This window comes from Sapajus apella, unplaced genomic scaffold (assembly GCF_009761245.1).
Source record: "Sapajus apella isolate SASKATOON/1434 unplaced genomic scaffold, GSC_monkey_1.0 scaffold54, whole genome shotgun sequence".
NCBI classification, from domain to species: domain Eukaryota; kingdom Metazoa; phylum Chordata; class Mammalia; order Primates; family Cebidae; genus Sapajus; species Sapajus apella.
This window is the reverse complement of record NW_022436994.1, coordinates 173,831-187,057: the sequence shown is the minus strand read 5'-3', so window position 1 is coordinate 187,057 and position 13,227 is coordinate 173,831. Positions and strand designations below refer to the sequence as shown.

General features: G+C 49.0%; 1 protein-coding gene across 2 annotated transcripts in view; it reads right to left on the bottom strand.

Moving 5' to 3' along the window:
• VOPP1 (VOPP1 WW domain binding protein) overlaps positions 1-11,935 on the bottom strand; it is a 94,075-nt gene extending 82,140 nt beyond the window's left edge. For both annotated transcript variants that reach the window (XM_032244178.1, XM_032244176.1), the window contains exon 1: positions 11,693-11,935. In XM_032244178.1, the coding sequence (XP_032100069.1) occupies positions 11,693-11,746 (54 nt within the window). In that variant the 5' untranslated portion in view covers positions 11,747-11,935. The remainder of the gene's footprint in view (positions 1-11,692) is intronic.
• Between the last annotated feature and the right edge of the window lie 1,292 nt (positions 11,936-13,227).

Here is a 13,227-nt window from a genome sequence, read left to right as displayed (position 1 = left end):
CACCCGCCAAGTGCTGGTTATCACACTGCCACACAGCAAGCACCCGCTGAGTGCTGGTTATCACACTGCCACCATCATCTGGAGAAATAAAATAAAGTTGGAAAGTTTAAAAAAATAATCAAACATAAGATGTTTCAAGAAAGTAAGGATTTTTAAAAACCCCATATGACAGCAAGAAGGCTCCTATGTCTGTTTACATCTCCATCGGTGGCTTGACTTCCAATCTGAAAATAATGACTCTTCAGGACCCATCTAACGCCATCCCACCCAAAATGAGTGTCACATTAGGAAATACTAGAATACCATGGGGATGCGAAAAGGAAGGGGTCAAGAAACACGGCCCGGCCCCTACAGAGCAAAACACAGAAATAAGAAGGACATGTTGGATGCTGACTGTTTGCATGTTGTGAGAAGCTGCTGCAACTTACATGCAACCACAGGGCAGGACCTAACTCGGAGAGCAGAAGGATGGAAGGTGTAGCGAATGTGAGGGTGTGCAGAGCCTCTGACCCACCCAGGCCCGGGGACTCCCACAGGAGGACGCCTAAGCATGCCAGATAACGAGCCACCTCCAAGTCTGCACGACATGAACTGGGCTCCCTATCAATGAGGGCTAAAGACATTCTAATCAATGTGCAGTTTAATAAGGACTCTGTGGGGCACTGTAAATAGAGACAGACAAGAAAATCCTTCAATAGACAGTGGAATAGCAATGCGTGGGGTTGGAAGGACAGAAAGTGAGATATTTGTGAAAAAGTGCAAAGTTCCAGTTATGCACATCAGTAAGTGCTAGAGAGCTGCTGCACCACAGAGGGTCTGCAGTTAACACTGCTCTTAAAAATCTGTGTACTTAAAAATCTAAGGTGTAGATCTTATCACACACAATAATCATAATAATTAGAGAGCAGGAGGAAGCTTTTAGAGGTTTATGGCATAAATTGTCGAGGTGGTTTCACCGGTGCAAACTCATCAAGTTGTATACATTAATTACGTGCAGCGTGTTGTATGTCAAAAATATTACATACCAAAGAATGTTAAATTTTAAGAAAAAAAAAAACCTTCATATTTTTAACATGTTCTTTATACTTCCCCCAGACAACTACATGAAAACTCATACAAATAATATGTTTCCTACCTGCTAACTTGTTCAGGTGTGCACACCTGCAGGGGGGACAGATGATGCTTTAATCAGGGAGAGGATTCTGCCACTCCAGAAACACCCTGTTAAAGTCAATTCCAACCATCTCTGCTCAGCCTGCAGAGAGCCCAGGCATCCTTGTCCATAGGCTACTGTGCTGTGTCAGGTGCTATGAAGTCTCTTCACCTCCCAGATCCGCCCACCCATCCATCCCACCCCAGGCTCCATGTAGACAATGACCGAAAAGACAGGGTAAAAGCTTCAGACTCCAGCCTCAAACACAGCATGGCTACAGGGTGAACACCGAACCCTGGTATCATTAGCAAAACTGACTGACAAAGAAAGAGCTATTTGAGTGTTCTGAGACCTTTTCAGCAATAATAATGCAGAGTTGCTAAACACCAAAGGAGAAACAGAGGAAAGGTCCGTGCTCAAGGTTGGAGACAAGAGAGCCTCCCTGAAAAGTTTAATACCACCCTGCATTTCCTTCTGAAGACATAATTGCATTAATTTTATTTGTGCCCAAGCTTTGCAAACAACTTAGCTATATATAAGTCAGTAAGTGTCCAGTGGACAGCAAGGGTTTCTTTTTTAGTCTGGTCCCTCATCCTCTGGACTGATGGCTTCAATGGGATTCTGAGCCATCTGCCAAAAGAAGAACCATACATACAAGTGAATTCTGATAAACAGGGTGGGAGCTAAAAAAGGTACTGATTCTAGTGGTGACAATCATCACTAAATAAATCCACCCCCACTCTCGGCAGCTTCTCTGAATACATCACTAGGTCACACTGACACACAGAAAGGGACCAGAGACTCCTAATCAGGACACCCACCCTTCCCATCTTATGGAAGAACATGAGCACTGCCCATTAGCAAGCCTCCGAGAGCAGCTGCTGCCCCCAGAGCTGATGGTGCCACTGGACCGACCAACAGGCCCCCACGGTGGAAGGACTCTCATGCCTGGCTCAGCTGACCAGGGCCTAGATGTTGTGATTTTTGAAGTCCAGCCCTTTTCTGCCAGGAAACGATAAAAGCATCAATTGTGTCGAGTAACCTGTGATCTCACTTTGTTCAAGGCTCTCATTATGAGAGAAAGCCTTTTCCCTATCTGCAATTTATCTTCTCCTGCAATTCAGAAAGTCAGAGGTGAATCTCAGCTTCCACTTTGGTGACTAGCTATTAATAAAACCACCTCATATTTTTCCTGTGTCATTCTACCAAGAACTCAAAGCATGAAACAGATCTATAACCTATGTTAATGAGTCCATCCCAACCCAGGACATGTGCAGAGGAACCGGAAAGTTCTCACTCACTCCACCGCCCATGTCAGCCCCACCGAAGAACCTCAGAACATGGCAATGAAGTAGAAAAACCTTTACTGACCAGGCATGGTGGCTCACGCATGCAATCCCAGCACTTTGGGGGGGCCGAGGTAGGTGGATCACAAGGTCAGGAGTTCAAGACCAGCCTGGCCAATACGGTGAAACCCTATCTCTACTAAAAATACAAAAATTAGCCGGGTGTGGTCAAGGGCGCCTGTAGTCCCAGCTACTCAGGAAGCTGAGGCAGGAGAATCGCTTGAACCAGGGAGGTGGAGGTCGCAGTAAGCCGAGATTGCGCTACTGCATTACAGCCTGGGTGACAGAGGAAGACTCCATCAAAAACAAAATAAACCAAAACAAAACAAAAACCTTCACTGGCCAGGCGTGGTGGCTCATGCCTGTAATCCCAGCACTCTGGGGAGGCCAAGGCAGGTGGATCACCTGAGGACAGGAGTTCAAGAGCAGCCTGGCCAACATGGTGAAACCCCATCTCTACTAAAAATACAGAAATTAGCTGGGCATAGTGGCGCACGCCTGTAGTCCCCGCTACTTGGGAGGCTGAGGTGGTAGAGTCGCTTGAACCCAGGAGGCAGAGGTTGCAGTGAGCCAAGATCACACCACTGCACTCCAGCCTGGGCAAAAGAGTGAGACTCTGTCTCAAACAAAAAATGAAAACAAATAAACCTTTATCAACAGTAATTTCCCTACAATATCCATTTCAAGCCATATATTTTTTGAACCCCGTGGAAAGCAGAGTAATGCCTCCTCCTGCCCACAAAGATGTCATCATCCTAATCCACAGAACTTGGGAATGTTCACTTTAGGTGGCAAATGGGGCTTTGCAGATGCGATTAAGGTAAGGCTCTTACAATGAGGAGATTATGCGGATAATTCAGGTGGGCCCAATGTAATCTGAAGAGTCTTCACAGTGACAGGGGGAGACAGATGCATGAGAGAAATCAGAAGATGCAGCATTGCTGGCTTTGAAGGGGAGGAAGGGACCACCAGCCAAGAAATGCAGGCAGTCCCTAGATGCTAGGACAGGCCAGGAAACCGAGCCTCCCCTAGAGCCTCCAGAAGAAACATGGGCCTGCTGACATTCTTGAATCAAGCCCAGTGAGAGCCATTAGGGCTTCTGACCTCCAGGGAGGGAAGATAACAAATCTGGATTGGTTTAAGCCACCAAGTTTGCAGTCATTTGCTACAGCTACAACAAGAAATGAATGCAGAGGTCACAGCAAGTTCTTCTCTCCTAGGCCAGCAGCCTCACTCTCCCCTCTGCACCTGTTCCACATGTCCTACTCCCTCACCTCACTCCCGTGTCAACCTCTTCTTTTCTACCAACATGCCTTGTTCGTTTTCCAATCCATCAACCCCCTTCTAACTCTACACACAAGAAGTGATCCTAACTCAGCCATCAAAACAATAATTCCCCCAACTCCTCTCACTGCTGGCACACTGCCATCCTGCATCAATCCCCAGGTCTGGCAGCCACCTTTCTACCTCCCTGCTGCCGCGCTGACAGAGGGCCAGACAGGGCACTCGGCTGTACCCAGGACTGTTGGAAGTGCTTACTCTGCACCCCGACCATAGATGCTCTGAGATGCACATGCACAGCCTCCCAGGGCCCTCACCATAACCGCTGTGTGACCTGCACCATGACCTGGAGGCCAAGGTCTTTCCCACCTTACCTCTGTGGCTTACTTCAACACAAACTTCCCCAACATCGCACAGGGGTCGCCGCCCTTTTCCCACTGAACTTCAAGTCTATCTGCACCTTCCCTCTTGATGACTTCCTCATCTCCTTCTTCACACCCCCACTCCCCTTCCTGTGGGGAACCCAACCGTGTGAATACTTGCAAAGCGAGTTTCACAGGACGGGTGGTCAAGCCCAAACACAGAGACGCCTGAAAGAGGGAAGCTGAGATAAAGTTGAGTCAGGATCAGAAAAAGGAGAATCCTGTTAAAAGATAACCAGGTGATCTGAACCAGGAAACCCTGCGGTCACAAGGAACAATGTCTTGATGTAAACGTTTTTTATGAGCACCAGGAATGACCATTACCTTTTACGACCACTGATTGTATGTCTGCCATCCTTATTGTATAGAGTACGTGAATTAGTGTTCTGTTTTTTCTCTTACACTGACGTAAACCAGAGCCTGAAAAATGTATATAATCGAAGGCTTTGAGAAATAAAGTTGCTGGTGGAGCACTATCTCCTCAGACCTCCTGACCCCGCTGTCCTATCTCCTTTTCTTCCCGCGCACCCCCCACTCAAGTTAGAATGCTTTTGCTGCTCGAGAGCTCCCGCCAGACCTTCCTGAGGTTAACTCCTACACACAAGCTCCTGATCCCATCCCCCTCACTGTGCCAAACCCTTCTGGAACATACAGGCCCTCTAGCAGCTTAAGGTCTAAAGAATTCACAGAAAAAAACAAAACAGGCAATTAGAGTATCTGAGCTCAGAGCACCTGGGAGTAGCTTGCCCAGGTCGGGCACCTAACTCATACCTGAGTGAACAATCAGAGTGGCCTTCCATGACACCACCTGAGGGTTTTCAAGTATGGTGGCAGTTGAAATGGCAAGGTCAGAGGGATGGGAAAACAGGATGAGAAACTGTGGCGCCTTCGGGACCCAAAGCAGTTGGTTTGGTCTGCAGGGCTGAATGAAGATTTCTGATCCTCATCTGTGCATCAGAAGCAATGTGCATCTGTTAAAAAATAAAGACGCCTGCCCCAAGTGCTGGTAATTGTTCAAATCACCCTACTTCATTCTAATGTACAGCCAAAGCTGAGAAAGGTAGGGGAATCTCTGCGGACACCGAAGGCTTTCCAAGGGTGCCCCTCCATACTGCTAAAGGACTCGCATTCCAAACATTCATGGTCCATGAAGCAGACTCCGTAAGTCCGCTTTCCTAAAGCTGACTGCCTGAGACGCAGGCCCTGGTCCAGATGCCGGTCAAGTGACTGTGCTAATTCCCCCTTCACAATCACCCTCCCCCTTTACAAAGAAAGGTAAACCTCCCTCCCATTTCTAGTCTTACTGGAACGTGCTGATCCAGAACTAAAAACTCTCCAAGGTACTGATCTAAGGCCATGGAAAATACTGGTAGTGACACTGTTAAGGAGAAACGGTTCTGACACTTGTCAAAATGGTAACACTTTATTCAACACTATTGCAATAGGGGTCAATCTATTGCAACAGAGGAGAGGTATAGCTGAATAAACATTTTAAAAATTAATTCCGATACACACTTTGTTACAAAAAAATGACAGATCAAAACTAGACTTTCAAGGATAAATACATATTTCATTAGAAGAAAATTCTGCAGAGAAAGTAGACATTCAAAAAGGGAATGCTATATTTGCAACCATTAGAGATTATTTGCAAATTTTTAAAAGAATGATAATCAGTGTCAAACTGCTAATGGTATTTAGATTCTACTGGATACATTAAAAGAGTGACGTTATGGTTTAATTTTTAATAATGTTTACAATACATGAAAAATCAAATCCATTTTAACCATTTAAAATCTGTGATAAACAAAATCACACAGGTTGAGTAACCCTTACCTGAGACGCTTGAGACCAGAACTCTTTTGGATTTTGAACTTTTTTTGAATTTTGGAATATTTGCATATACACAGTGAAGTATCTTGGGGATGGAACCCAAGTCTAAACATGAAATTCATTTACGTTCATGTATACCTTACATATATAGCCTGAAGGTGATTTTATGCAATATTTTTAATACTTGTGTGCATGAATGATGTACCACATAAGGTCAGGTGTGAAATTTTCCACCTGCAGCATCACATTAGTGCTCAAAAAGTTTCAGTACTCCGGATGAAATTAACTTCTTACAATTTGATCTTTTTTAATTTTTTCAAAATAAAGTCCCAACCAAACTATTTTTCCACTTTGACTAGGAAATGTTGATCCCTGATTCAAATGGATTAATGCTAAGTGGCCTTTTTCTAGGACCAATCATTTTCAGACATTGAGGACATCCTGGTCACCATCCAGTCTAGAATTTTCAGACTGTAGCTGTGAGGATGGCGAGATGATTCAAAACCACCTCTAGGGAGAAACAACAGAAGGTGAGGCCTGGAGAAGAACACGCACACGAAGGGGACCACACAGCTGTGTTCGAAGGCCGAGGGCCTGTCATTGTGATACTTCTGAAGAGCCCACGAGTGCAGACTGCGGACCAGGCAGAAAATACTGTCATTTCCCCTCAATATTACAAAAAAAAAAACACTGTTAACAACCGAAGTTGCCCCAAAAGTTGATACTTTGTCTTGAGAGACAAAGGATTTTCATCACTAGAGATGCTCCGCTGCCCTCCTGCCCTAATCCACTGCCTCCCTTTCTCCCACTGCCGACCTGCTCAGTTCCTGCCCACAAGGCCCTTACCCACTGACCACTTTACTCATTCAGGTGTCTACTGAGTCCCTGCTCTGCACCAGGCATGGTTCCAGGAGTGAGGATATGTCAATCGATAAATCAGAGCAAAACTTTGCCCCTAAATGGCTTACATTGTGGAAAGTAAATTCTGTCGTATTTTAAAGATAGTTATGGGAAAAGGAGGATATTGTTCAGAGTAAGGTAGGCCAGAAAGAGAACTGGGAATAAATTTTAAATAGGGTGGTCAAGACAGACCTCACTGACAAGGTGACATCTGAGAAGCTTCCTCAAGAGGACATGACAGAGAGTTCTAGGAAACGCCCTTGCTCTGGGGAGCTAATCAAGCGAGCATTAGCCTAATCCTATCCTTGACATGTATTTTTAAGTCATTTACCCCCCCAGTTAGCCTTTATAACTGTGCCCAAAATAAAGGAAAACAAAGACCATGGAAAGCCCCAGGTGTGGGCCCAGTGCCCTCGGCCCTCCTCAGACACCTGGGGCCAGGCTTTCCCCGCTTCAGAGCAGAACTCCTGCCACCCAGTTCACCTGCTACTGCCACTTCTCACTGGTGACCACCTAGCCTCCTATGGAAATTCCAGAGACAGCAGATTCCCTGCAGGATTCTTTTTCATTCAAATTGCATATTGCTCAGTTTCTAAAAACTCTAAAGAGTGGGTGGGCTGAAAAGGTTTATTTCAGGAAATTGGCAGCCAGGGACTGCCACATTTGTTGGAATTCCAGGGCACAAAAAACATTTGGCAAGAGACAAAAAACACTCTTAAACATAACTCGGTTCTAATTTCCAGACTTCCAGGCGTGAAAATATACAGGACTTCAAAAAAAATACTCAGTATCCTTCTGATTTTTCCCTAGTTCAAAGACAATGTCCACTTTCCAACCCTGTCTCTCTCAGACACGACGGCTTCTTTTGCCTAATAGCATTGAAGCACAAGGCAACCTGGCTTAAGAGTTTCCAGCTCTTGGTTCCTGGCAAAGATCAGAAAGATAATGAGATCAGTCCCTTCACTAAAATGATTCTACCTCTTCGGAAGCAGAACCTAGAGCACTGGCACTGGTGAATTTTGCACTAAATAGTATACTACACACTGCTGGGCTCACTTCTGTAAGAACAGAGCCCTTCAAACAAACACTAGGTAGACTTCAAAAGTGTCAACAGCCAAAACTCTAGAAAGAGACTGCAGTGACAGTATCTAGAAAACAATGCACAGAACACAAAGCTCTGGGGAGGTGCACATGCTCAGGGCCTCATTACTCCTGGGGTGTAACTAAAGTGTAGTCAGTTTTAAAACCTTTTTTTTCTTTGAGTTTCCAAGGAGTTATTGCATGAAGGCCACTGGGAATTACTTCAGCAGGGCTACTAGGAGACAGCTTGGTACTTTCTTTCACTCTTCCTGTAAGGATTGTTTGCAGGACCTCACTTCAGCCAGCTGGCAGAACAGAAGCATAGAACCTCAGCATTTTATGAACCAAAAAGGCCTTTGAGGGTCCTCTTAGCCACCCTTGAGAATCTGCTACATTTGTGAACTAGGTCCCTAGATCATACCAGCTGGCACAGAGTGACAGGGGAGAGGGAGATAAAATCAGGGCCCTCACTGGCTGCACAACCGAGTTAATAGAAAAGAAAGGTCACTCCAGTAATGAGCTTCCAAGAAGCCTCCCTAGGGGAGGCATGGTGCTGTCAGCTGCCTGGGCTTCAGGAGGGGAACACAACCAGGGTTTCTTGGGAGAGTCCTGGTGATGCCCACAGTCCAGGCACAGTTCTTAACAGCATCCGATTACACTCTTCAAAGTGTCACCGTTTGTAGGCCAAATCACATGGTCTTTCTAAAGAAGGATGACAGAGTTTCTTTTTTTTTTTTTTGAGACATTGGCTTACTCTGTCACCAGGCTGGAGTGCAATGGTATGATCTTTGCTCACTGCGACCTTCGCCTCTTGGGTTCCAGCAATTCTCCTCCCTCACCCCCTCCCCTCCACTGCCCGCCAGTAGCTGGAGCTACAGGTGTGTCACCACCACGCCCTGCTAAGCTAATTTTTGTATTTTTAGCAGAGACGAGGTTTTACCATGTTGGCCAGGATGGTCTTGATCTCTTGACCTTGTGATCTGCCTGCCTTGGCCTCCCAAAGTGCTGGGATTACAGGCATGAGCCACCTCACCAGGCCGGGTGACCGAGTTTCTAAGGGGCATACACTCTACAAGCCCACCACTGACCTCGAAAGGTACAGCATGCAAATTCCTAACATGTTCCTGTTAGGAATGAACAGCATGCAAAATCCTAACATGTTCCTTCCTCCACAGGGCAGAGGAAGCAGCGCATCTCGGCTGGGTATACACTGGAACCAGACCGCCCCAGTTAGGATCTTATGCCCTCACATTTAACAGCAGTGAGACTTGGGACACACTCTCTAACACCTCCCATTTGGAAAAAAAAAAAAAAAAAAAAGAAAAGATCAGAGTAATTGCTAGGAGGATTAATGAGAAAACATTTGCAACATGTATAGAAAAGTGCCTGGCAGTTACCCTGGAGCACTCTAAGAATGTTTGCTAAGCAAAAATAAATATGCAGCTCTATGTCTAACAGGTAAGTAAATTTTTATAAAGGGACAGTGAGGCTAGGGAGGAAAGCCCTACTCAGAACAAGCTTTGGATTGCCCTTCCTACTCAAGGAGCTCTCACTAACACAGACACCCTATGCATGTGAGATTCTGGATGGTGCCAGCTAGGGACAGGGTGCCGGGGGTGGGCGCAGAGCCACCACTGCCGCAAGGCCACCCCTTAATTTCAGGTGGTTTATGATCAACCACATGGCAAATTTAGACACTGAAACCAGCTCAGCCAGAACAAAGAGGATAAGACAAATGTCCCAAGTTGCAGCTGGCAGTCAGAAGCCAGAAGCCACTAAATTGCTCCCGGGGTTGCTTTTATGAACTCAACGTGAAGAGAGCCATTTGCCACGGTAGGTGCTCCACACCTGCCATTGCACATCCAGGTATGTGATTCAGGACTTCAGAAGCATCCGAGGTACCATCAGAGCACCCCACGGGAGATGAAACATCTCAGCTACAAGTCCCTTACATGAAATTCCATGTGATGAATGATAAAGAAATCTTAATTACTCAGAGAGACGCTTCTCCTGCACAGACAAAAGTGGGTACTTAGGATAATCACCATGTCAAAGTGGGTGACACCACACAGTCTCATCCGAAACAAAAACGGCCAATCATCTGATATTTGAGTTTGTGAAAGTATCACCTTGTGCATTTCGGTTTCAGTTTTACATCATGTTTCAACTTTGCAGACATGATCTGAACTCCTGTTAAGACGATAAATTCTTACGTAACGAAACAACTATTTGGGAAAGAATGGGAGCTACTGAGGCCATCTAGGCTACCCAGAGGGCACAGAACCACTCAAATAGAAGGCCTGGGAGACATGGGTGACATAAACTAGAATGAAAGGAATGCTAAATAATATCAGCAAATGTCAATGAGAAAAAGGCTGTAAGTATCCCTACACACATTAAGGTACACACACATCTGTTTTCATGTGATTAGTAGTCTCTGATTCACTTCTTTGTTCTCTATGGTGAGTCACTGAGAGAATGTGATTCCCAAGATTTTAAAATTCTGAACAAATGGAAAGAATGCAAGCAGAGGCACTCCACGAAAACGTTAAACATCGAGTTAGGGGGATATTTCTGAACAGAAACAGGAAGTCTTGGCTATAGCCGGGCCTGGTGCAAGGAGAAACTTTTCCGCCAGCCTCCCTTTCAGGAAAACTAACACTTTTCCTCCAACATTTTGTAATAATTACTTTTTAATAAAGGGCGAAGACAAACTAGTAATTTCCAGCACCAACCTTCAACTGTTAAGAGAGTTTCACAACTTCCTAAAACAGAGAGAGGCATGGGACTCATTACCTATTCACTTTGACTTCATTAATTTAATGTAAATTTCCTTCAAAATAATGAAGCTGAGGAGAAAGCTGAACAAGCCCTGATTCAGACTCGACACCCCAGAATTCCTCTAGTTCGCATTTTAAGGAACCTGCTTTAGCGAGAAGTGGGTGGCCGCATGCGATGATGCAGTTTCACAGCCAGGAGCAGCCGCGGTCCCCGCCAGGGCTGCCGCCACGGGCGCTCGAACCCAGAAGCCGCTCAACAAGTTCCCCGCCGGCTCCGGCTCCGGCTCCACACCCCAGCGCGCCAGGCTCTCCGCGGAATTTCCTCCCGCACCTCAAGGCTGCGCTTCTTTTTCACACGCGGAAACGCCTCCTCCCGCGGCTCACCCCCGCAGCCCCCCAGCGCACCCGCGACACTCCCCACAGTCCCCTCCGCCCGCTCCCCCTCGCCCCAGCTCGGCCCCCGTCCCTCCCCAACCCCGAACCGCCCGGCGCCCCGAACTCTGCGCGCCTGCGCCGCGCCCAAGGACCCCCACCCCCACCCCACGCGGGGCTCCTCCGATCCTCGGTCCTCCGCGGCGGGGAGAGGGGGCGGACGGTGCACAAAGGTCACCCCGAGCTCGCGGAAGCGACCCGCGCGGGAAACGCGCTCGCCCGCAGGGTGGGGGCGGGGTGCGAGAACCTAAGGAACCACGAGAGGCGCGGACTGGGGCCGGGAGCCTCCCCGCCACCGGGGTCCCGCAGCTCCCAGCTCCGGGACGCGCGCAGGGCTGCGGGGCTGCGGCTCCCCGTCGCTCCACCGTCCGCGCTCTCTGGGAAGGTCCTCTGGGCACCTCGGAAATGCGCGCCCGGCCGCCAGCATGGGGGCCGCGCCTCCGACTGCGCCCGGCCCCCGGTCCCTACCTCCAAGAGCAGCCCGAGCAGCAGCGCCGCCACCGTCGCCGGCTGTCGCCTCATGGCTCCTCGCGTCCTCTCCGGCGCGCCCTGACGCCGGGTCGCAGGCGCGGCTCGCGACTCGGCCCCTGCGCGGGGCGGGCAGGCGGACTGGGGCCGGGAGCCGGCGAGCGGTGAGGGCCCGGCGGGGAGCGGGCGTGAGCCCGGGCGCGCCCAGCAGCGCTCGCCGCGCTCCGCCCCTGGCCGCCGCTCGCTCCCGACACGCCCGGCCAGGCGCGCGCCCGCGGGCTCCGGGAACCGGAGGCCCGGCCTGGGGCGCGGCTGCGGGGCGCGCGCGGCCGGGGTGGGAGGAGGCGCTGCACCGCTCGCGAATGGGAGGGGGCTGCCAGGCTCTCCCTCCCCGAGGGAGGTCGCCCTGTCGCCCTTGAGCAGCCCCAGGAAGGCTTCTAAAAGAAGCAGAGTCTCCGCGGGAGGAAGCTGTTTCCCTGGGAGGTGGCCGCAGACGAACCCACTGCTCAGTCTGGCATCACGAAGCCGCTGCGCTCCTGGGTCTCCCCGCCGTTACTGCGCGCCGCGGGGGCGGTGCCCCCACACCCACGCGTGATGGGAAGGCGGCTGGGGGTGGGAAAGCCCACCGACATAGAAGGTCCCCACACCTCGCCGCTCCCTTGGTTGTGGCTATTTTTTATGCCAGTGTCCTCCTACGCTGACCCTACTTGAACTTGGCCGTAACCTCCCCCGCCTTGCAGGGCACCCTTCGGCCGCAGACGACTGTGCAGAGTTCGCGCTGTCCTCGCCTCCGCTGACCCCGCCTCCATGTCCTCGCAGACACCCTTTTTCACAGCACAGCTCAGGTACCACCTCATTCATGAGGTTATTCGGCGAACACTATCGAACTTGTAAGATGTGCCAGATCCTGAGCTGAAGGCTGAAAGGACAGGAAGACTGCTCCTGTCGCCTAGAGGGAGGGAGAGTCGCTTAAACCACCTGATGCGGAATGCTGAGTGTGGAGACCAGGCGGTAGATGCATCACAGAGGGGCATAAAGGACGTGAGCTGCGCAGCACAGGAGGCAGAAGGAGGGGGGCACACAAACAGATGTCACCCGAGGCAAGTCCCCAACGTTTTCCCAGCTTTCAAAGCCTCATTTGATTAATATAGAGCATGCACCATCTGACTATAGCAGTCAGAGCCAGAACTTGCAAGTAAGGCAGAAATGATGCTTTGGCCTTCAGTCATGCGACGCACTTGTCCGACAAGCCAGTCAGAGGTCATTGAACTCTAGTAGTTTTGATTTACTATTTACAGTGAGGATATTTTACAACTCTTTTTAGGGGAAAAGTTAACTTCTAGTCAACTAAGCTGAAAGCTTGTGGTGTGTGAGAGAGACAAATCTTGTTTCTCCAGCGGTGGCAGAAGAGATCTCATCCAGTAAAAATGCAAATGGGCCGGGAAGGGTGGCTCCTGCCTATCATCCCAGCAGTCTGGTAAGCTGAGGTGTGAGATGCTTGGGCCCAGGAGTTTGCTAACACCATCCTGGGCAAT